The sequence below is a fragment of the Amborella trichopoda genome, chromosome 1 (assembly GCF_054954075.1).
Source record: "Amborella trichopoda isolate Santa Cruz 75 chromosome 1, AtrichopodaSantaCruz75HAP2 v2.0, whole genome shotgun sequence".
In the NCBI taxonomy this organism is placed as follows: domain Eukaryota; kingdom Viridiplantae; phylum Streptophyta; class Magnoliopsida; order Amborellales; family Amborellaceae; genus Amborella; species Amborella trichopoda.
The window spans coordinates 6,253,780-6,278,674 of record NC_142336.1 but is presented as its reverse complement, the minus strand read 5'-3'; the positions used below and the strand labels follow the sequence as shown (position 1 = coordinate 6,278,674).

General features: G+C 35.3%; 2 protein-coding genes across 12 annotated transcripts; both read right to left on the bottom strand.

The window, feature by feature from the left end:
* Positions 1-8,966: 8,966 nt before the first annotated feature.
* MC9 (metacaspase 9) lies at positions 8,967-10,887 on the bottom strand. The gene is made up of 2 exons (XM_006832827.4): positions 10,219-10,887; positions 8,967-9,795 (listed from the first exon to the last, which is right to left on the bottom strand). Exons 1-2 carry the CDS (start codon positions 10,571-10,573, stop codon positions 9,209-9,211), a joined length of 942 nt encoding a protein of 313 aa, XP_006832890.1. The 5' UTR covers positions 10,574-10,887; the 3' UTR covers positions 8,967-9,208.
* Positions 10,888-16,330: 5,443 nt separating this feature from the next.
* Positions 16,331-24,321, bottom strand: LOC18426168 (RmlC-type cupin). 11 transcript variants are annotated; one of them, XM_088859136.1, is made up of 4 exons: positions 23,728-24,321; positions 22,730-22,854; positions 21,992-22,197; positions 16,331-16,782 (listed from the first exon to the last, which is right to left on the bottom strand). In XM_088859136.1, exons 1-3 carry the CDS (start codon positions 24,128-24,130, stop codon positions 21,994-21,996), a joined length of 732 nt encoding a protein of 243 aa, XP_088715262.1. In that variant the 5' UTR covers positions 24,131-24,321; the 3' UTR covers positions 16,331-16,782; positions 21,992-21,993. The 11 variants fall into 11 exon arrangements, with proteins under 11 accessions (XP_088715262.1, XP_088715269.1, XP_088715273.1 ...); XM_088859119.1 differs by having other exon boundaries at positions 16,768-16,782; positions 21,992-22,218; positions 22,694-22,854; XM_088859118.1 differs by lacking the exon at positions 16,331-16,782 and adding an exon at positions 17,296-17,579 and having other exon boundaries at positions 21,992-22,218; positions 22,694-22,854.
* Between the last annotated feature and the right edge of the window lie 574 nt (positions 24,322-24,895).

Sequence of the window (24,895 nt, the reverse complement as noted above, 5' to 3'; positions counted from 1 at the left end):
TTTATATAAGGTGGTCACATTTATGTAAAACCATCCCATGTGAAATCCAATAGTTTGGGTGTGTCACAAAGTTCGAGAAAATATTTTTTGAAGTTTAAGCTTGGTCAAGAGAATAAATGAAGCTATCTAATTTCACATCCAATAGTCAAGATTAATTATAACCAACTTGTACCAAAGATAAATGGTCTCATTGTATATTTTTCCATAAAAAAAGACTTTTCCATAAAGGGGAAAACGGTGTGGCTTGTATATAGCTGATGCTCTAAATAATCAAAGTAAAACGCACTTTCAAATAGTGTCGAGAAATGTTATTTTACTATTGGAAATATTTATGATAGTGTTAAAATATATTTTCATCTCTAATTATAAAATTTAAAGCTTAAAAAATAGTGTAAATCTAGCAATCTATGAAAACTTGAAAATTAAGTGTGTATAGGGTGCAATTAGGTTTTTTTTATTTTTTATTTATTATTTATACTTAGGTTACTTTATAAGTTGAAGAGCTTATATCCGTAAAATTTGAGTTTCTTGAATTAATCTTAGGCGTGGTTTTGCATGAGAGTAAATGAAAGTATCGCCCAAGGGAGTGTCAGTTCCTTTGGTTAAATTAAAATAAAATAAAAAATAAATAAGTTGAAAGGAAGAAAAGAAAACGGAAAGAAAAGAAAGAAGAGGCTCCCTCACACCTTTTGTCCTTAGCAGCCTCGTGGTATTCGTTTGAAACCCTTGTGCTGGCCCTTACTAAAATATATTATACCCCGTCAAGGGTATACTGTTCATTTACTCATTTAGGTAAAATCACGTTTAGGATTATTTTAAGGAACCCAAATTTTGAGGATATAACTTCTTCAACCCATGGATTAACCTAAATAAAAGGAAAAATCGCGTCTAGGATTATTTTAAGGAACCCAAAATTTGAGGATATAACTTAATTCAACCCATAGATTAACCTAAATAAAAAATAAATTTTTAATGGGATAGGTTTTTATGTAATGGGAAAGGTTTCTATGCGTTCCCTCCAGAATAGAAGTTCTATCCTCCCCTTACCAGCTAGCTGTCCAATTTTGATCAAGAGAGTCACTCACCGTTTGATCTTAGATCCGACGTTTTAAAGTATTTTATTTTTAGTTTTTTTTATGAAAATTGTATGAATATAAAATTTTGTATTTTCTATCTTCTCATTGGGGCGCACCTATAAAAAATATTAAAAATAATTTTTTGATAAAAAATAATGACCAAAATACCCCTTGAAACTTTTAAGGGTATTTTGGTCATTTTATTTTATTGAAAATATTGTTTTTATATTTTTTGCTAGTGCAAGTTTAATAGAAGAATGGATGTCCAAATTTTGGTGTCAAAATAGTTTATAAAAAAAAATTAAAAATAAAATAGTGTAGAGACGTGACATTGTGATTGAAACAATCTTAACCCTCCATTCAGAATGGACGGTTGGATAAAAGGGAAGATAGAACTTATGTGCTGTAGAAGAAACATAGAAAGTTTGCCCTTTCTTAATTGCATCCACTTGCAGAGTTGAAAAATAATAATACTTTAGGATTGATTAAAGACTGTCCAAGTTTTAGAAGGTGATACCTAAATGTTAGAAAACTCAAATTTCAAATTAAGTGGTTCTCAAAATTGTAAATTGAAAAAAATTCTTCCTAAGTAAGCTCTTTTACCGAGGGATTAAACTTGAACAAGTAGGGGGTGCCCCTCATAATTTTTAACAAAAAAGGAACCCATTTGGTAATAAACGTGCACAAAAAGTGTCCCTGCATAAATTTCCCTTTTAACAATGATCTCTGAGGTTTTTTTATCATATCCCTATCTTTATATTGGTCTATTTTTTTTTAGATTCTTTTGCAGTGTCTAAATCCCTATTTTATAATTTTTTAATCTTATTTGGATTTTTTTTTAAGTTTGTTTTGGCTTAATTTATTTTTACTTTTTTAAAAAAAAATTTAAATTTAAAATTTTTATTATTTAAGGCTTTATTGCTCTATAAACAAATCCACTCAAATATGTCGGCTCAGGGCAAGGCCGAGTCTGAGGCCCTAACCGAGTTTCCAACCATTGGGTGTTAGATTTTAAATAAGGATTTTTTTGTTGCACTTTGCTTTTTTATGTTTCAATGGAACATTAATTTGAAATGTTATATTTAATGGGCACATGCTTTGTTTATAGTCTATGCCTGGAATACATAAATCAATTCACCGTCTCCTCATCTGAGGCGGAGATGAGTCGCATTGGAGGACATATGCAGCTGTGGACAATGCACCGTTGGGCAGACATTACAAAGGCGTGGCAATGGGCCTGGGTGGACCGGCCGAATCCTAAAAGACTAGGGCGTGGGCCAAAACATGTGGCCCAAGGGCTAAGGCCGATACGGGTCCATCCCGGTTTGGTCCGGCCTTATTTTTTTTATCTTCTATGTTTTGTCTGGCCAGGATAGGCCCAGAGAGGGCCTGACCCGGGCTTGCACCAAGGCCACTTTCGCTGGTTTGCGCCAGGAGCCTTGCCCAGCCCTCAAGGGATCAAGGCCGGGTTAGGGCCAAGGCTGGCTAAGGCCAAACCTGCCCGTTGCCAACCCTATACATTATATGTGAATGATTTTGATTTTTTGGAACGCAATTGTTTGGGGAATGTTTGGCTACATGTTTGTATTTGTTCATTTTTGCACAAGCTTGCTTTAACGCAAATAAACCTTTAAAAGAAAAGTGCGGTTTCTATAGTGGTTTCTATAGTGCCTAGGCTCTAAACAATAAAATTAGAGCCTACCTTTAAATCATGTCGAAAAATGTGATTTCAATACTAAAAATCTTTGTGATAGCCTTAAAATATATTTTCATCTTTATTTATAAAGTTTAAAGCTTCAAAAATAGTGTAGATCGACAGATATATGAAAACTTGAAAATCTTGAGAATTGACAGTCTAAAAATAAATTATAAGATGCACTAATTTCAAAACTTGAAATCTATTTTTTTTTCTCATGTCCATGCATCTTGATATCGAGATGATCAATTTGAGGATATTTAGGCATCAAAACAACATCTTTTATTGAAATTTTTGTGGTAGGCTCCAATTTAATTGTTTAGAGCCCCAGCTCTATATAAATTTTTCCCTTAAAAGAAATATATATAACAATACCATTTACTTTGAATATAAGGAAGTCATAATCACTATTGACCGTTAGATATAAAATCGGTTGTTTGGGGATGTGATATTGATAGGGAACAAAGCTCAAGATCAAATTTCTCAAATACTGTGACAATTCAATATGTCTTATTTTACATCCAATGACAAAGAATGATTCCGACCTCCTTGTACCAAAAATATACAATCCCATTTTTAAGTCGGTCACTCTTTGCTCACAAAAAATAGTTTTTTTTGCTTTCATTCGTGTTTAATGTTAGTGATTAATACACAAGTCCACTCAATCCAAACTTGCTGTTAGAAAACAACAATTGGGCCTTCTAAAGGACAAGGGCGTTTACCATTGTAATGAATACAAGGGCTTACATTGAAACCAAATATGAGGAAGGTTCACAAGAAGGACACTAATTCCATATAATTAGGCCAATAATTTGATTAACACACTAGTGTTATTACTTCATAATGATTGTGAGAAGGTTTCTAAAACAGTTCTAACAATCAACATTAAGAAGATAAAATTATTGGAAGTTGGAGTAAGGGCTGTTGTGGAGTTAATTATATCATATATTGATGGGAAAGCTTTTCTAGATTCCTTTACAACATAGAAGTTCTATCCTCCTTTTTATCCGGCCATCGATTTTTTAATGGAGGGCTAAGATTGCCCCAATCACAATGTCACGTCTTTACACTGCTTATTTTTAATTTTTTTCTATAAACTATTTTGACACTAAAATATGGGCGTCCATTCATCTATTAAACTCGCACTAACGGAAAAAAAAAAATATATATTTTCAATAAAATAAAATAACCAAAATACCCCTGAAAGATTCAAGAGGTATTTTGGTCATTATATTTTATTGAAAAATTATTGTTAATATTTTTTATAGGTGCGCCCCCAATGAAGAGATGGCATGAACCAAATTTTATATTCAGAAAAATTGTATTAAAAAAAATAAAAATGAAATACTTTGAGATATCGGATATAAGATCAAACGGTGAGTGACTCTCTTGATAAAAAATGAAAGGCTGGATAGTACGGGGAGGATAAAACTTATATGTTGTAGCGGGAACATAGAAAGCTTTCCTTATATTGATTAGGCTTAAAAATAGGCCAAGCCAGTTCTATTCCCTATTGGATTGAGCATGGTAGACAAAAAATAAATAAATAATAAAAAAATAAACGAAAGAAAAAAAAGAAGACGAAAAAGAAGAAGACGGACCTAGCCCGGACTTGTATTAGCGGGAGGTTGTAATTTTAGCCTTCAGGCTGTTTTGGAAGTTAAAAATCACAAAGATATAAAGATAGATAAAAACTAATAATAAGTTAATTATAGTTAATTTAATCAAAGATTAAATCATTACTTATCTATTTTGAATATTTATAATCAATTCTTATATACTTCCTCTTTTCATGGGACTAAAGTAAGGCATGTTGCCAAGACCGAGTTACTCGGATAAGTCTGAATCGACTCTTGCCAAGTAGCCAAACTTTGATCCAAACCTTATCTTAAATCCCAAAAACCTAGGCATCTATCTATTCCAAGATAACTAATTAATATAAAAAAAAGGTTTCTATACTTTTCCTACTGCATAGAAGATATATACTTTTCCTCATCCAACCGTTCAATCTAGATCAAGTGAGCTACTGACCGTTTGATCTAGATTTGACGCCTCCTAATACTTTATTTTTAGTTTTTTTTATAATGGGTGTAGATCTTTAAGGGCAAAAGTTCCCTTCCTCATGGAGCAAGTACATAATTGAGTCTTTTGAAAACTTTTGACTGGATAAATGTACCTTGTCATCATTTGAACTAGACGTATTTTCTCTTTCCAGAAAGGAAAACTCCATAGTCCATAGAAATTTCTGTCTGATTTGTGGATTTCAAGGGAACATTAATCACTCTTGCTTCCTCTTCTTTTTTGTGGCATGATTGGGGTCACTGTTTTGGTTTAAAAACTGGATCTTTTTCATTTTTTTGTTGGCGATAAAGTGAGAGTCATAATATATATGTTTTGGCTTTCTCTTTTTGCTTTAAACAAAAGCAGGAATACAGTGTACTACCAGATAAAAAAGGGGTAGCAACTTGATGAGTTAAAAACTTTAAATGGGTATCCAAAGTGGAGTTTATGGGACATGTCAATATAGAGGTGGCACCCCATGCGGGTGGCAACGAGCTGGGCTGGGGCTGGGGCTGGGACTGGGGCCGAGGCAGGGGCCGGGGCCGGGGCCGGGTCTGGGGCTGGGGCTAGAACCGGGTCCTTGTCCCTATAGTCCTGGCCCAGACCTTGTGGATCAGCCCAAAAACAAATGAAAAAAAAATATAAGAAAAAACAAGAAACAAAGATGGTAGGGCTGAGTCGGGGCGTCAGGCCAAAGTTTGTGGCCCAAGCCCTATGGTTTTTAGGGCCAGGCCGACCGAGCCTACCAGCCCTTTGCCAGCCCTACCAATGCTTTCTTTGAACAAGTATAATGGGATTCGGCCATGTCCACTTAGACTCGGCCAAGTTGCTTGGCCTTGCCTTTTAGGTGAAGCCATGCTGCTCCGTCTTTACTTTTAATAAAAAGTTAAAAAAAAATTATGGGATTGTTGTATAATTGTTTTGTGTGGTTTCTATAACGTTATAACCTTAAACAATCCAAGTAAGGCGCACCTCCAAATTTTATCATAACATGTAATTTGGTGTAAAAAATTATTAAGATTATCTGAAAATCTATTTTCATATCTAGTTATAAAATTTTAAAGTCCAAAAATAGTTAAAATCATGTAGACCTTGAAAATAGACGGTCTAGATAATGTGTTGCGAGATGCGGTATTTCTAAGACTTAAAATTATTTTTTTCTCATATCCCAACATCCCGATGTTGAGATCAACATTAAAACAACTTTTTTGAGTGGATTTTTGAAGTGTATATGTAATTCTATATTTTAAGGTTGCAACCTTATATAAACTTTTTCCATAATTTTTTATATATAATTTGAAGAGTGCAGTTGGCATACGGATGCATACGTAGGTGTAGAGGAATTTTATCATGGCATATAATTTTGATGTAAAATGTTCTTAGGATTATTGCAAAATCTATTTTTATATCTAAGTATAAAATTTTAGAGTTAAAAAATGGTTAAAATCGAGTAGATCTATAAACATATGAAAATCTTGAAATGGACGGTGTAGATAATATGTTGTAAAATGCACTATTTATGAGACTTAAATTTTTTTTATTTTTTATAGTCATACAACTGGATGTCGAGATGATCAATCAAAGGGCTTTTCAACATTAAAACTACTTTTTCCGATGGATTTTTTAGGGGCATAGCATCCTTATATAAACTTTTTCCTAATTTAAATGTTCTTGGAAAAGGTTCATCAGTTTAGGTTAAAAATGGGGCAAGATGTACATTCATCGATGGTGTGGGACGCTAAAAGAAGGATTTTTTTTTTTTTTTTTCCAACAAAGTACAATATTTGTCTTCTATTGATTAAATTTAGTGTGCATATAGGATTACAAGCAAACTTGTCATCCGGATACAAGGAAGTTGAGGATATAATTACCAAATACACATGAACAACAGTATCTACATAACACTATGGTTGTCTTTCATTAGAGAGGAAAAAAAAAAAGAGAAGAAGAAATCAAGTAAAAGAGAGTGTGTTTTGAAACCACTGTTTTTGAATGAGAGGTTCAATCGCGGTATACAGAGACTAACGGCGTTCCTTTTTCAATATTGAAATTAAATTGTTCACTGTCTGTTGTAAAATCACATCTCTTGACTATAAACAATCATACATGATGATAGTTGCAACAGAGTTGCAAAACTTGGATTGGTGTGGTGGATCAGCCACCCCACAGACCCATGTTGGGTTGTTGGAAAGGCGATATGAATCGATCTGAATTGGTTATCCAAAAATAAAAAATAAAATTAAAATAAGGTTAATGGGATGGGGATTCAGAGTGACCTCAAAAAATATAAAATAAGCTTTAAAAAAATAAAAGAGGGATAGGGGGTGTTTGGGGAGACTAGGTTAGGACTAATACCTTCTCGGAACCAGTTCGATCCCAACCAATTCCCAATCCACATTGATGATTCCCGATTTGGATTGCGGGGTTTTAAAATACTGGTTGCAACCATTCATGAAATTTGATAGTCAACATTCACAATGGTTCATTTTTAAAACTTGATTTTGAACCATTAAGTGCAAAAATTGAACTATCACATGCAATTTTGCTAATTGCGATAGAAAACCCGTTAACTAATGCTAAAACACTTGGGAATGGGGTTGGGGCATAATATAACATCACACCCGCCATTCCCACTATTAATGTCTGAAAAAAATAAATAAAAGTAATGCTAAAACTGTGGGCCACTTTGACAATTTTAATTGTGGTCGAACGAGTCTATTGTGCAGCCAGAAAGCGTGTAGAGCTATCTGTGATTAACTAGGCTTATCTACATAGGTAGGGGTAGCAATGCAATCGGACCTGACCTGGGACCAGAGGGGTCGACCCGATTCGGGTCTGGGTATGGGTTCAAAAATTAGACTAGATGAATCGGGTTCAGGTCCAAATCTTAGACCCGAACACTACTCGGGTCTAGTTGGGTCCAGGTCAGGTTTTGGGTCCGGTACTATTTTTTATGTCCCAATACATGAAATATATTTAAATATAATTAAACACATAGATATTTTAATTTTTGGGTCGAGCCCGATCGGGTATGGGTCTCACACTAAATTTTTTTGTCTGGGTCCCATATCATTTTTTTGGGTCTGTCCCGACCCGTTGCCACCCCTATACATAAGCAAGAAGCGAATATCCGCTAACTACAAATATAGTTATGTGCACATCCAAAAAGCACCTTAGCATAACCATTGAGAACAAAATGAGCATCAAATTCCCAAATTCCTGAAAACTCAGGGTCCATTGGTCAGTTAGCTCATTGTGGAAAGTGGAAACAAACATAGATCCAGATTTGGAAACATGGACAGGGAGGGGTGTTCAAATCATTGGGCTCAGACCATGAGGCCAAATTACCAAAATGCAAAACTTTAGGCGTTTTTTGACATTTGTTTGAGGAGATATCAAAGTGAAATGAAAACTATTTTAATATTAAATTGGATGATTTGAACACCTTAACGATTTTGTAAAAAAATTCGACAATAAAAATTCGACAATAAAAATTCGACAATTTAAAGTTATGTTCTTTCTCTTACAAGAAGGTGCTTTCATTATCTAAGTGATATTTTCCCTTGTCGGCCCCTTCACGATCTCACTGCCCCATAGGATAAAAATATTTTTTCTTTTTTGTTTTTAATATTGTTCTTAGGGGGGTTTGGGTCCATCTTGAGTCTCATGATACCTTAACATAAAGGAAAATGGTTTGAAAGTGGTGCAGCCTATCAAAGCAAGTAAAGCCTCATCTCATGACTCATTGAAATTGTAATTCAAGCATTGCAAAACCTTTACATCGATCATCTTAGCTTGAACATTATGTTTGTGAAAACGAAATAGGATTTAAAGTTCTAAAAATATTGTATATTGAAACAAATTATCTAGGCCGTTCGTTTCACCCTAAAAATAGGTATTCATGGATCTGCAAGATTTATACCATTTTTTGAGTTTCAAATTTTATTGTTGGTGTTGAAAATTGATTTTAGAGCCATCATGGTGATTTATACTACCCAAAGTGCTTTCCAAATAAGGATTTGATGTGAGGCTCTATTTTGTTTTCGTAGAGCCTACGCCTTATAAAAACTTCATCCTAACATAAAAATCAAACTTCTTGAAAAATAATACATATTATGTCATACTCTATCATGTGGTTCTTGTATCCATATGCATATATTGTAACTCATGACACATGTGGCTTGACACAAAACAAATTCTGCCACAAATAACCCAGTGTTCATACATATCCATGAGGCTAAGTTTAAAATACACAAACAGTGATGATATATTTTGTTAAACCACAGTGTTCATACTTCAATAGCTCCTTATATTTTGAACTTTGGGAAGTGATTTCATTGGGGTCACTACCCCCATATAATTTTCATGTTGAATTTTAGGTAAGGGGTTGGCAAAGGAAAGGAGCATCTGCATTCTGGTCACTGCAATAGAGGCAAGGATGTTGAGCATAGGCCTCTTCATTCAACAATCCCCTTGTTTGGATGACCAGTTCCCTATTGCTAATGGGCCCCGCGTGCGACGCGAGCACCCTCTTCACAGTCATTGAGAAGGCCCCGAACGCCTTTGAGATATCCCCATCCGGGAATGCATCGGCCGAAGTCTCGTTGGATTGGCACCCACTGAGCAATATCCCGACGTCCGGACTTGCAGGTTTTAAGGCAGAAAAGCTCTCTTTGGACTCGAACCTGAAGAAGGCCTTGTCTCCGAAGAGTTGATGGAGGTGGTAGGTGATTTCTTGTGAGTTCAGACCGGAGGCTGCAGCCAAGTGGTTAAGGATGGCTTGTATAGGCATGAACCTCTGTTGAGAGTCTCGAACAGGAGCAGATCGGCTAGGGGGGAGGTGGTGGGGACCAATTTGCTCTTTCTCTTTGTCGATGAGGCCACCACTGTGGCAGGAGTCGGAGAGGAAGGTGAAGCTGGTGCCGGTGGGTAGCTGGTTGACTAGCCACCGAAAGTCGAGGTCTGCATGGGGCAACATGCAACTTATGTTAAATCTCAGGACTTGATTTTCTTTTTCTGGTGGAGGGTTCAGATCTTTTGATGCATTAGCCAATGCACCTATTAAAAAATTTCAATTGAAAAAAAATCTTAAGCTAGTCTTCTATTTCTTCTTTTTTGAAAAAATAGAAAAAATAAAATTTAGATAAATTCTATATAAGTGTATTAACTTTTATTTTCTTTTTTTATTTTGTCACCCAAAACATGAGTGACTACAAACATTTCATTGTGCAAAAAACATTGGATGTACTACTAAATAGGTAGATGGGCCAAACCAGTCTTAAGAGAAAAAGAAAATTTGAAACTAGAATAAATTTGCATAATTTTTTAAAAAAGAAAACAAAGAAAAAAGAAAAAAAAGGAACCTAAGTAACAAGGTATTCTTGCCTGTCATAAGATTGTAGTCAGTTGGCACAATGGCTTCATAATATCCATGCTTGTGTCCTAGCATGGAGGCAGGTATCAGAGTGCCATGGCCACTATAGTGAAAGAATAGCACATCTCCTGCCTCAGCTTTGCTAACCATTTCATTTAGAGCCTCTCTTATGTTTTCACCAGTAGGTTTCACCTTTGAGTCCTCAGAATCAGTCAAGGTGGTGATATCATTCGGGTTGAAACCAAACCGTTTTACGAGCACACTTCGCATCGTTAGCACGTCGTTTATGCACCCGTGTAGTTCGTTAGGAGTGCCGGGATAGTTGCATCCCACAAGAGTTGCCAACCTCTTCTTCCCTTCTTCCATTCTCAATCCGTCGTTGCGAAGAGTTCAGACGATCGAGTGGGGGCTCCACAGAGACGAAAAACTTCAATTTTTTTAGGTGATTTCAATTTGTGTGCGTGCTTAAAACCGGACAAATCCGAAAAACATAAATTGGATCAGTGGATTCTATGGATTCAGATATGTGTGTGTTTATATAGCCAACTTGGGTTAATTATCCAAATAAATAAATAAAAAGGGTGATGGTTATCTTTTTTAGAATACTGTTGTTGCTTCAAGAATTCAGTAACGTATACCCTATGGTTGGAGTTCATTGAAGCAAACCCTTTAATTGTTATATTTAAGGATACTTTCACACTCCCAAATATAACTAACTACCCTATTTAAATCCTTGTGCGGGTGCGTGCACGTTTTTTGGTGTTTATAGTGAATGGAAGTGAGGGACTACTTGAGGCTTAAAATGTTAAAGGAGGGAATTTCAAATAAAAATTTACCCTAATTTCTTAGGAGATGGTATGGTATGCATATTGGAAACCCTAAACTGGGTAAAGATAAAAGTAAGAACTCGAGCCAAAAGATTATGTGCTCCTTCAGGAGCATATTTTGGGAAAGTGTCCTCCTCAGCCTAGTTACCAACCCCTGAGGAAAAAAAAAGCCACTATTGTGCCACACATTGTGCTAAGATTGAACATAGACTATAGTTTAGAACTCAAATTCTAAGTTTTGGTTTTTAGGTACCAATATTTGAAGGAGTAAGTGAATACTATAATCCCGCAGGGGTATGTTGTTTGATATTGGCCGTCCTTTCCAACCTCCTCTCAAAACAACCCTCGGAGACCGGTTTTCTTTTCTAGCGTTTGTACTATGCTCCGTCAGGAGCAAACTGTCCATTTGCTCCCTCGGCTTGAAAATATACTTGAAAAGAGTTTTTGAAACAGAAAATTTGGGATCTATTTAAATATCATTTGATGATTGTTCTTACAAAAAAAAAAAAAGGTATTTTGAGCTCTTTAGCACTTAGATCTTGCTATCCCTCCCAAAATTGGACAATGTACAGTAAGTCAACTTCAGGACTTTATTTTTTCAAGCTCCTAAAGTGTACGTTCGAATTCTTCTTCTTCTTCCTCCTCTCTCTCTCTCTCTCTGATATAGAGGATACATCCCCAAAATTTGGGATCTTAAATAGTTTTTGCTTGAGGGAGCAAATGGACAGTTTGCTCCAAGGGGAGCATAAACACGTTTGGCTTTTCTGAATTCTAATTGCCCAAAACGGGGGGGGAATTTGAACATACGAAATTGAAAGTAGTGGGAAAAGTGTGCAAGCAACTAGGTGCTGTATTAAAGAATAATAATTGAAGCCAAAAATGGGAAAAAGTAAAAGAAAATAAAGTCTACAAGGAATAGTCCTTCATGAGTCAGCAGGTGCAAGGGCCCACTGACGGTCCATCTTTAAGACGGACGTTGTAAGAAACTCAAAAGGTTTACACACTCCAGAAATATTTTCAAAAAACTTGTATTTTAAATGTAAATTTTTTTGTGGTTTTTTCTTTCATGTTTATGATCATCTAAACTTAAATCATGAATCCCTAAAATTTTAAGATTAAAAAGCTATTTCTAAGATGGTTTAAGAGGGGGTCCACATATGTATATTATGAGTCGGTTGACTCACAGAAACCCCATCCTTTTATTAATAATGCCCACAAAATAAGGGGGCATTTTGATAAGGGTGTGCTTTGTATAGAGCCTAGGCTCTAAACAATCAAATTAGAGCCTACCTTCAAATGGTGTTGAGAAATGTAGTTTCAATACTTGAAATACTTTTGATAGCCTTAAAATATATTTTCATCTTTATTTATAAAATTTAAAGCTTAAAAAATAGTGTAGATCGAGAGATCCATAAAAACTTGGAAATCTTGAAAATTGACGGTCCAAAAATGCGTTACAAAAACCACTATTTCCAAAACATGAAATCCATTTTTTTCTCATGTTCATGCATCTTGATGTCGAGATGATCAATTTGAGGATATTTGAGCATCAAAACAACTTCGTCTAAAAATTTTTTTGAGGTAAGCTCTAATTTAATTGATTGGAGCCTCGGCTCTATATAAACTTTTCCCTTTCGAAAAATGAAATAGAAAGTGTGATTTTGATGAAGCCGTACAAGCAACCAACATGTGTGGGTTTCCTTCCGTTAACGTTTGAAGAGCGTTTGCTTGAAGCAAGGGAAGAAGCCGTTAGTTCTATGTCATCCTCCTCTTATTTAATGAGAGCTAAACAATCTCGGAGCGAGGAAAATGCCTTTGGAAAGTATTGAAATTTCCTACCGAATTAGTGAGAAACGACATGGAGAGACCTCATTGAGAGTATAGCTCAGAAAAATGCCTTTGGAAAGTGCTGTAATTTTTTCATTAGAGTAGTAAGAAACGATATGGAGACCTATGACCTTATTGATAATATAGCTCTTAATAACGTAGAATAACGGACTAGAATTCGTGTAGCTGATCTCAAATAGTTGAGAAAATGCTCTGATGATAGTGACCTCACTGAGGGTATAGCCCTTGATAGAGCATAATGACTTAATATAGTAGAATGACATACTAGAATTCGTGTAGTCGATCCCAAATAGTTGAAAAAGTCGATCCCAAATAGTTGAAAAAGTCGATCCCAAATAGTTGAGAAAAAGCTCTTATGATAATGGTCTCACTGAGGGTATGGCTTTTAATATCCCAAATAGTTGAGAAAGTCGATCACAAATAGTTGAGAAATGGCTCTGATGATAATGGTCTCACTAAGAATATGACCCTTGACAAAGCATAATGGCTTAATATAGTAGAATGACATACTAGAAATCGTGTAGTCGATCCCAAATAGTTGAAAAAAGGCTCTGATGATAATGGTTTCACAAATAACTGAAAAAAGGCAACTCATAATAGAATATAATGACTTAAAATTTCTAACTCTAAAAAAAGGTCAACTCAGTTCAATTTGTTGGGACAAATTTCAAGGATTTGAACCCTTGACCTCTCTCACCCAAACCAATATATCCACCATTAAAATTACTTACTTCATTAGGATGAAATGGCCAAAAACAGCTTGAACTAGGAATATTTCCACATGGTCGGTGAATGTAAAGAACATGTGGCCTAGTTTAGGCACATCGAAACAATGTCTTAGAAATCACGGAGCCGGCCAAGAACTAGTGGGGTATTGCTCTAGGTGCTAGACCTATGCTTTGCCGCATTTCAGTCTACAAGTTCTCAATTTTTTTTTGTTTTTTTGTTTTATATATAAAAAGAGGATTGTCTACAAAAAGACTATTTATCTGTTATACATGGAGGTCACAATCATTCTCACTCATTAGATGTCAAAAAGATGGCTTGTGGTGAGTCACAAAATCTGAGATTTTTTTTTTTTTGAAATCTATGTCTATTCAATGACATTCTTACAACCACACATTTGGAAAAATGATTATGACATCTATGTACAAAAGATAAATAATCTTTTTATAGACAATCCCATAAAAAACCCTAGAGAATACTAGCATGACACAATGCTTAGAGATATTAAGAAAGGATGTGGTTTCTATAAGGTTGCAACTTTAAACAATCCAATTAAGGTGCACCTCCAAACTTCATCATAACATGTCTTTTTTGTGTTAAAAATTCATAAGATTATCTAAAAATCTATTTTCATATCTAATTATAAAATTTTAAACTCTAAAAATGGTTAAAATCAAGTAGATCTATAAAAGTATGAAAATCTTGAAAATAGACAGTCTAGATAATGTGTTGCAAGATGCACTATTTTTGGGACTAAAAATCATTTTTTTCTTTCATATTCATACATCTCGATGTCGAGATGATCAATTAGAGTGTTTTTCAACATTAAAACAACCTTTTTGATGGATTTTTGAGGTGCATTCTACATTTTAAGGTTGCAACCTTATATAAACTTTTCCCATTAAAAAATATTAGGGAGTTTTCGTTGAATAATTGAACTATAATTCTACTACTCCGCTAAAACACTCGCATGAGTATTATTGTGCAACACATTTACCCCGGTCTTCTTTTTTTCTTTTTTCTTTTCTTTTTTTTTGGGGTAATTTGGTGGGGCTCACTTATATTAGGATTTTAATACTCAAAATTGGGAGAGATTCTAATTTGATCAATCCAGCACAGGTGATTCTTAAGTTGAATCATGGTACAGATACAATAAAAATAAATACAAACTTAAAAAACCAAGTGAAAATCTAGTGATTCCAAGGTTCCTCCAATTGGAATCGTGGACCCATTGATTCTGATATACTTACACAATTCCAAGATGACTTGAGTGATTCTGAATCAGCTCGATAATTTTTAAAATCCCTTTTTATACCATGGCAGAGAGATGCATGATAAGTGTGAAGCTAAATGATTTACATCTAATTTTATGCCATGGGAAAAAAGAATAACCTTCCTTATTTGGATGACAATTAATTTTAAGATTATCTCATTAGTTGTTTGGTAAGTATCTTGTATAATGTATAACACATTCTGATAATATTTGGTCGAAAAACAAAATGTATCTTGCATAATGTACAACGTTATTTAATTGTTTAACTTTTTCGGTGAGGTCCAGCAATTTGATTCTCAACAAATTATTGTGAATAAAGTAAAAACCGATTTTTAAAAAAATAAACTTTTATGTAAAACTACCTATAAGTTTAATAAATTTATAATAGACAATCAAATAATAAATAATCTATTGTCACCATTACCATTATTGAAATAGTAAATTATCAATGATAACGAGTACATCTAAACAAGTTAGAAGCAATAAGTTTTATTGAAATAAGAACACCGTGAAGTCCATTAAGCAAAACCATTTTGTTGAGTCGTATATGACCATGATCACTAGCATGCAATACCATGACAAGCTAGAAGCAATAAGTTTATCATTAGAGTCGAAGCAATAAGTTTATCATTAGAGTCGTATACTTAGGTTTGGCGAACGGATTGACCCAACTTTGTCCAGGTTTGGACCCGCCTAATGAACTTGACTAATCAGGTCTCTGGGTCTGGCTCTAATCCTGGCCATATCAAGTCGGGTTCACCTTCGAGTCCGTGGTGTCGGGTTGGGTCACCCTGACCTATTTGCAAGAGCCTAGTATTTGCTTGAGAAAGATGAATCAAACAAGGTCAAGGCTCGTTAATATTTTAAAACATTGATTTTATTTATTTATTTATTTTATGTGCCACTATAAACGATTGTTATACAAAAGACTTCAAAATGTTTAAATCAAACCAAGGGATCTATATTTGTTTCATAAATTAGATATGGGATTGTATACTATGAAAACATTTACTTTTGATACAAAGATATCATAATCATTTGTGGCCGACATCCAATAGATTGAAATGTGTCACAACATTCAAGAAATTTTATTTTGAACTTTATGCACAATCAATGACATATAAACTTTATGCACAATCAATGACATATAATTAACCACTTGATTTCACATTCAACGGTTGATAATGAATGTGACTTCCTCGTATGAAGAGTAAATAGTCTCATTATACACATTTCCATTAGGTACTCTTGACACAACTTACCCAACCCTAACAACCTAATGTCTTCCCCATGATATTTGCGTGATCATCAGCTACAAAAGAAATTTTTGCAATATATGGTTTGCTTTTGAAATCGTCACCAAAACTATAAATAAGATCATTTACTTTTTGGTGGAACAATCATTATTGACTGTAAAATGTGATATCGAGTAATTGGGGATGTCTTAAGTGGTTACAAAGTACAAAATAAAAATTCTAATTATTATAACAATTCAATACATTGGCTTTTGCATCAAATAGCTAAAAATAATTGTTATGTCTGTATACCAAAAGTGTGAAGAGTTTTGTAGCGTACAATCCCATAAGTGAAACAGTCAAATTATTATTTTCAGACAACAATCTCATAACTAAAGCCCTAAATTATTTGTCCTCATATTTGTAGACAAGGGCCTCTTGTATAGTTGGATCCATGAGTGAATTCTTTCCCATGGAACTGCCCTAGTTGGATAATAGTATTCTCATTTGCGGCAATCAACAAACTATAGATCCGAAAATATTCAAATCAGTGTGCATCATCATCAGAGCATTTTCCCAACTATTTGGAAAATAATGTACATATTATGTAGACAATAACCAATCGCCATATGAATGCTTCTCCTGGGTCTCTCCTTCAAAATACCTCTTTTGTCCACAAAAAATAAGGTATCCAAAATGAGATGTATGATCTATCTACAGTATATGTACAATACTTAAAAAGTGTGAGATTTCATGCTATGTTCTTTTGATATTCATTTGGATTCAAGACAATATAAATGGTTTCTCTTCAATATATAACCTTATGCAGAGCATCACAAATGCGGAAATTTTGCCATTCAATTAATAAAATCTCGTTTGGAAATATTCACATGAGTAAATTCGTCTCACTTTGTATTCTTTAAAAAATTTCCCACAAATTTTACAACCGAGTTTTACAAAATTGACTGTTTAAATCACTGACTTACTCAGTTTTGGCAGTGACTGATTTCAGCACCAAGTTTAAGTGTTTGAACACTGTTACTCTTCAGCTTCATATCATCATTCAATCATTCTCTGTCATTTTCTTCATTTTTTATATAATATTATCATTTTCTTTTTACATATGAAAATAAAAATATCATCACCAACCTAAAAGAAAAGTTAGAGACAACATAATCATTGCAAAACAAGTTCATAACCCTGTAAGTTTATCCAAAGTCGACAACCTCTGTCCACTAAATTGTATTTTGAGATGCAATTCACACCAAATTTTTACAAGATACAACCTAATGAAATAAGACCGGATTGCTGTAATGGAAGTCTTTGCAATAGGAGTTATCATTATGCAACAATCTTGAGTTTCATAGGGACACCCCTTTTCTTTCAAGTGCTCAAATTCTCTATGTAACAAGTTGTAGTTCATCCTGTTGTGAAAACCCTCAAGTCAAATCCATCTTTGTGGCCTACACATACAAAAGACAAACCTAAACACTTGGCTAGCAGTACCAAGTTTGGAGCAGGGTTCAAAAATGGACTCTGTAAGAATGTAAAAATGAATCGAGTCAACCAGAAAGTAGGTGAATTTGCAATAAAAATGTCACAAGAAAAGTCAGGATCTATGTAACATGGACACACGTCCGAGATTTGTTTTTTTTGAGAATCGGTTAACTTTATAAATGAAGAAGAATTACATACTAATTAAGGTGAAGGCAGCCCACAACCTGGCTGCTCAGTGTACATAACAATAGGGAGTGGGGGGGAGAACAAAGAAAACAAGAAGAAGAAATGGCAAAACCCAGAGCAAAGCCAGAAGAAAAGAGAAAAAGAGAACTTAGAAATGGAAAACTAAAAAGGCCTATGAAGGAACATGAAACTGTCTTGGCCAAAGAGATGGCTTGGTGAAGAGATCGTGGAGCAAGCCAGCAGTATCTAGTAGCAGGGCCGGCCTCAAAGAGCAACAGCAGAGCAACTAAAGAGAGAGGCACTTGAGAGTAGCATCCTGTAAGATCTTGTAAAACCTCCTCTCTTGGACCACCCTAAGAAAGGTCACTAAGGGAAGGAGGGATATGTAGCCATTGGAGACCCTCTTCTAGCTTCTCCCATTCCAAGGAAGATCACAGCAAGAGCAAATGTTGGGAAGAGAGGGGGAGAGTGCTATGAGAAAAGGGGAGGCGTGAAAGAGATCAGAGGAGGAAAGACCTAAAAAAAGAATAGGGGGAGAGATTTGCGAAATTGAGAAAGTGGGAAAGAGAGAGGAGGTTAGTGAGAGATAAATGGTGAGGGGAGAAAGGGGATGTAAGAAGAGAATAAATGAATAGCATAAAAAGAGACAGAAGAGTAAATGTTAAGGGATAAGAACAGGGGTGAAGGAGAGATGAGATGAGAAGCAAAAGATAAGAAAGAAGGATGGAGGCATAGAGAAAAGGGAAGAAGGAGAAAAAACCCAGAGAGAGCCTGAGGAAAGAGAAAAAAAGAGGAGAAATAGCCAGAAGAAGACTAAAGGTTGAGGAGGAGAAATAGCCATAAGAAGACAAAAGGTTGGGGGGGCGGGGGAGGGGCCGGGGGCGGGGCCGGGGGCAGGGCCGGGGGCGGGGGCGGGGACGGGGACGGTGGGGGAGGGAGGGGGGGCGTCCGAGATTTTTCTAATGTATGGATGCAAAAGGCACAATACTTGTGTCTTACATTTCAGAAGCTTAGACCGTTCTTCTCAAACTTCTTTTCTAAAATCTCACTATAAATGTAATGCCTCTTAAATATTATCATATATCCCCTTATTTAAATAGTGTACGGAAATGTAATATCGGATAGGACAATACTAAAGCTGGAATTTTAATACTAATTTCCATATCAAACAGTGACACACAGGTTCTTGTCTATGTAATCATTAAGTCAATCAACCCCACTTGGACTTGAGTCCGGCAACTCCAGTCATACCACATACCAAGTTTTTTAACAATAGTGCCTCTTAAAGTGCGGACATTTATCCAGGTTCACTTGATACTCAGGGCTAAGAGGGTCCTAATGGTTAATTCACCAATGATCAATTCAAACCATTCCACCAAAATTTCAGCATTACTTATAGAAACTTCGTGCCGAAGGTTAAAAGCATTTATCTGGATTAATTAATGAACTGTAGATATTCTGGATGACATGCTGTACCCTTAATGAAAAACCCAAACTTTCCAAAACCAAAGTGTTTTTAATGTATGTAAATTCAATTCTAGATTAATCTTAACAGAGACCTTCATGAAAACATAGGCCAAAATAGAAGTAATTCTACTAATCTATGACAGAATCATCCCATTGCACGATGTTAGCCTTTTGCATAATTCCCTCAAACACTATTCCCCAATGTTGCGTGTGTGGCTTCCGATCTTTATTCAAAATAATCTTGATAGGGTATATCTCAAAGGCTCACTTCTCTGCTTAAATGAGAAACACAACAATATAAATTCAACAAAAATATTAGCCTTAATACACTAAGAAATCCACAAAAATCAATCTCTTAAAGTAAATCGATGGGGTAGTAATGTGTTAACCCAACAAAGATCCCTCAAATTCTTAAAGAAACTTTGGGCAGACCCATTCACCAAAATTTCCTCACCCCTTTCACCATACATCTCAGACATTAGGGAAGGCAAGCAATAAGATAGTTAATCTCCTCTGCCCATTGAGAAAGGACTTCAATCAATTTTTTGCAGTAGGCTCCCCCGAAAATAATAAAAGTTGATATTTGCTGCCTTAAGTCCCTCTAGGACAAGACCAAGAACAGTAGCATTTATCTCTCCATGCATCCTAGCAACTAGAAAAAGATCTATGAGGAAGTCTAGAAGCACCACCTTAGCATATTCCAAAAGTATGAATAAGAAGTTAAAGGAAAACCATTGAAACCAAGAATGTCCTCTCCATTAAGAAGAAATATGACCTCGTCGCTTTCTCTGAAAATAGCCTTGCCAGCTAGGAAGACCAGACCACCAGGCTAGAGAAACCAACTAGCTCTAAAGAGAAGCACTAAAACGCCTTCAACCAGAAAAATCTCTATAAAGAATACGTGATTGATTTGAAGATGGCATCATGCAAAATGAAGCTCCCCTCCTTTATCACAATCTTCTATATAGCCATCACATCTCTTCCTTCTTCACATTATTCGATACTCAGCTCGATATCTAAATTCCAAATTAGGTCCCCCCTAGCAAGCCTTGCACCTATAATCCACCAAATTAATGCTTTTTTTGCACTTATTGTTAACCATCAATTGACCTAAACATCTAGTCTTCCACATGATAACTGTGTTTTCTTCTGCATAGGATCCACTAGATAATCTTATCCTTAAGAGACTTGACCTTCTTAAATAGATGACTGCAACAAGCAAACACGCCACCCCAAGCAACTCAAACTGGCTTCTCACCAAGGTGGAGATATCTAGCTAGAAGGGGAATGATCGTTTTTTCACTAGGTTAGTGAGGCCTCATATTCAGAGGACATGTCTAGAATGAGAGAAACAATCATCTACTTAGCCCCAAAAAATGAAAAAAGAAACGACCATCTACAAATAAACTCATACACAAACTAGCAATTCTACTTCCTCTGATTTTGTCCTCCACAATCAACAACTACTTAAGGTTCCATTCTCCTACTCTTGGGACTGCCAAGACGAACTAAACACAAGGGAGTTATATAAAGCGACAACTACTGTAACTTCACTGGAGATATATAAAGGGAAAATCAACAACACAGATGATAACAAGACTCGAGATCCTTATCACGTTGTTTATTTGTCCTAGAACAAGACTTAACAGAATACATCATTTCTATCTAGCATGCCTCAGTAAATACTGCAGTAAACTAACAAATTATTTGATAGTTACTGTATATACCAGAAAGACTTACTATGCGTATTCTAAAAAGGTGTGGTTTGTATAAGGTTGCAACCTTAAATAATCAAATTAAGGCACACCACCAAATTTTATCATAAATATAGTTTTGGTGTCAAAAATTCTTAGCATGGCTTGAATATCTATTTTCATCCCTAATTATAGAATCTTAGAGTCCAAAAATAGTTCCAATCAAGTAGATCTATAAACACTTGAAAATCTTGAAAATGGAAGGTCCAAATAATATGTTGCAAGATACACCTTTTTAGGACTCGAAATCTTTTTTTCTTTTCATATTCATACATCTCGATGCCGAGGTGATCAATAAGAGGGTTTTCCAACACCAAAACAACCTCTTATGATGGAATTTTGAGGTGCATTTTAATTCTACATTTTAAGATTGCAACCTTATATAAAGTTTATCCATTCTAAAAATATGAAGACCGCAAATATGGAACATGCCATGGGGAAGTGAAAGTGTGTCATTTCCAGTTTAAATAAATAGTGAGTTCTATTTATGATTACAATAATGCACATTGATACAGTTAGGAATTGAGATATATCCACCTAGGCATTTATGATAAATGTAGGCACCTACAAGATCCACACTAGTTTAGCACCATGTGAAATGGCTAAGATGCTATAATCAATCTCAGACTACACAAAAGAATGGAATAAAATTGCCCATTCTTCCAAATATTCTTAAGAAAAAGATAAATCATGAATTTCTATGATTACCAACATATTCCACACCTCTTAAAGTTGAAAAAAAAAAAAAAAAAGTCGTATAAAACTTACAATTGTTATGAAATGATAATTAGAAATCAAATGAGTACATGAGAGAAAGTATCAATGAAATGACTGCATAAGAGAGAAATGATGTGCTTATCTACATTCTTGGTTTCAATAATCGAAAAAGTAGAATGTGACGATAAAAATACCCTCTTCTTTTTACAAATTCATCATTTTTTATCCAAAAGAAAATGGCATGAAGCAAACACCTTCACAGATCTTTCCAAACTTGAAAATCTGTAGAGCTACCATTGGTTAATAAACTATCTTGACACCCCAAAAAGTAAGTAATCAACTTATGGTCCATATTCACAAGTGCATGTGCTGTTCCCCTTGGACTAGTAGCAACTGCAACCTCATCTGCCGCAACTATGAATTCCTCGTAATCTTTCCCAATCACATGATTCTTTTCTACCTGCAAGTTGCCATAAATTGGCTGCAGGATGTATAATATGGGGAATTGGGAAAAGAAGGAAACATGCGCACATGCACACAAATACCCATACACTCCTACAACACATCCATAGTATTTTATTAACCTTTAACCATGAATCCAAAGATCATAGAGGTTCACCACAAAAATTGGACATTGATTTTCATTATACTATAATGTAATCAATTTTTGAGTAGGTGGAGTTTTTGTCAATACATAAGGCAAGGGCAATATGAGTTCAGTTTCACATATTTAATAAGCGCACAGAAAAATGTGTGGGCGCCACGCAAATGTAAGGTTAACTTCAAAATGCTATGTCAAATGCAAAATAACCTTCAAATAATGATGCAATTAATCAATGTCCAAACTTTTATGGTCAAGGATGATGAAGCTCACTCTATATGTTAAAAGATTAATAAAAGCCACACACACGCGAATGTGCACATACACGCTCACACATAATGATGAAGGTGCCTACCCAGTAAGCATAGTTGGTATAAGAAATGAGACAAACCCTGAATAAAGTTTTTGCACCCCATATGATGAAGGTTTCGCTGCAATTATGATGCCTGTGATTTCCCCTCACCCCGCCTGGTCTAATCTCACCCACGTGCACTGAACGACAATCAAGAGCCCCACCTGAAGAGAAATAATTCCATATAGCAAAATAATCGAAAAAACTAAAGATCCCAAAAAATCAAAAGAAAACAAGCATACAACATGATGATTTGAGGACATTCATGCATAGTAAATAAGAAATTCAATCAAAATGCACCTATAATATCAACTATTTAATATTTTTCCCTTTTTCAACTATTCCAACTTATGATCATGTGTCTTTTGATGAGATTTTTTAAATTAAGTCAAAAGAAGTGGGTAAAATTTTAAATGGTTCATCTCTCAGGTGTATTCTGATAAATTTTCTTAGAAAATACAGCATTTGCTCACAAAGAAACAATCATACAAAGCCAAATTAACTATACCCTATATGTCACGTACCCCAATTGTAGCTCTTCTTCCCTAACAAGCAACAGTTTATGCTTCAAGGAATAAGAAAATGCCTACCATAGAAGACCAGAGAACAAAAAAAGGCTAGTAAACTGTTCAATGATCACATTGAGATTTTGAGTGCCAAATTCTTAAACCCAATATAAGGACTTTAAGGAGATAATAAACTGCAAAAATCTATCAAAAAAAGAATAAATTAGCACAGTGCATTGCTTCATTTGCAGGAACAAACAAAAAAAAGAGTACCCAAAGAGAAACATTTGATCACAGAAATACTCTTTACTCATTCAAATGAATGACAGCATTCACACTAATTGCAAGTTTCCCATGGAAGAATTCCATCAACTGAATTTTGTTGGTCGAATACAAATTTCCCATTAGCTAAACAACACTCCTCTTACTCTAATTCATTGGTAGGAAATATCAAATCAAGGAACAGAACAAGAGATATTGAATAAATCTTAATTACAGTAGAAGCCAGAAGAAGAAGAGAGAGAGAGAGACCCGAGAGTCCTGATTCGCGAGCAGCAGTTACAGGGTTGAGCAACCACCCGCGCCTGTCATTGAAGAAGAAATTTGAATGGGTTGCAGAGGAATAAGCAATAAAATTATCAGAGACACCAGATTTCCTCTTTGAAAGCTCGACCAAAATGGGGCGGTGCTGTTCTTGTGGCTGGTTAGAGAGAGAAAACCAAATAGGAGGTGTCCTGATGAGAACCCAGAAGATGAAGAATAAGAATAGGAGGACAAGAGGAAAGAGATGGGTTTTTCTTCTGATGAGAGAGAAAGAAGAAGAAGATGTTGGGTTTGGAGGACTTGAGAGGAGAGATGAGAATGTGGTGTTGGTGTTATGGGTTTCTAAGGAAGATGAGAGTGGTATAGGTGTGATTCTCCTCGCGTTCGCCATTAAATTCCATTAGGATATCTGATTTCTCTGCATCTCTCCCCTTTGTCTGCTTCCTGAATTGCTTTCTCTTTCTCTCTCTCTCTAAAACACTCCCCTCCCTTTCCCTCTCCCCCTTTCGTCTGCTCGCTCGCTCTTTCTCTGTTTGCTTACTGCTCTCTGTCTCCCTAAACCAAGTGATCTCTCTTTCTCTCTCTAAACCAGGTGATATCTCTCTCTCTAAAACAAGTGATCTCTTTTTCTCTCTAATACAAGTGATCTCTCTTTCTCTCTCATAACAAGTGATCTCTTTCTCTCTCTAAAACAAGTGATCTCTCTGTTTCTCTCTCTAAAGCAGGTGATCTCTATTTCTCTCTCTAAAGCAGGTGATCTCTCTCTTTCTCTCTCTAAAGCTGGTGATCTCTCCCTTTCTCTCTCTAAAGCAGGTGATCTCTCTCTTGCTCTCTCTAAAGCAGGTGATCTCTCTCTACAACAAGTGATCTCTCTAAACAAGTGATTTACGCTAATCCAAGATTTATTTTGTTTAATTTGTTTATGTTTAATAGCTGAGGATCCGTGGCACAACCGTAGTGCGTCTAACTCCATATTAGAATAATGCGTGGTCGATTCACGTCGGGTTCAAAATCCCGATCAAAGTTTTTCCTTTTTTTAAAGGAAATTACATATACCCCCAAGTTTTGAACTTTTAAAATTTTTTTTTTTTAAAAAAAAATTACAGATACCCCCAAGTTTTTTGAACTTTTAGTTTCTCTATTTGACAATCTGGTC

Coding starts and splice junctions, on each gene's coding strand:
- LOC18426168 (XM_088859119.1), bottom strand. CDS start 24,130: ATGGCGAACGCGAGGAGAATCACACCTATACCACTCTCATCTTCCTTA. Junction 22,855..23,727: donor TCGCGAATCAGGACTCTCGG/GTCTCTCTCTCT, acceptor ATTTCTCTTCAG/GTGGGGCTCTTGATTGTCGT. Junction 22,219..22,693: donor ATACCAACTATGCTTACTGG/GTAGGCACCTTC, acceptor TACATCCTGCAG/CCAATTTATGGCAACTTGCA.
- MC9 (XM_006832827.4), bottom strand. CDS start 10,573: ATGGAAGAAGGGAAGAAGAGGTTGGCAACTCTTGTGGGATGCAACTAT. Junction 9,796..10,218: donor TGACTACAATCTTATGACAG/GCAAGAATACCT, acceptor TGCCCCATGCAG/ACCTCGACTTTCGGTGGCTA.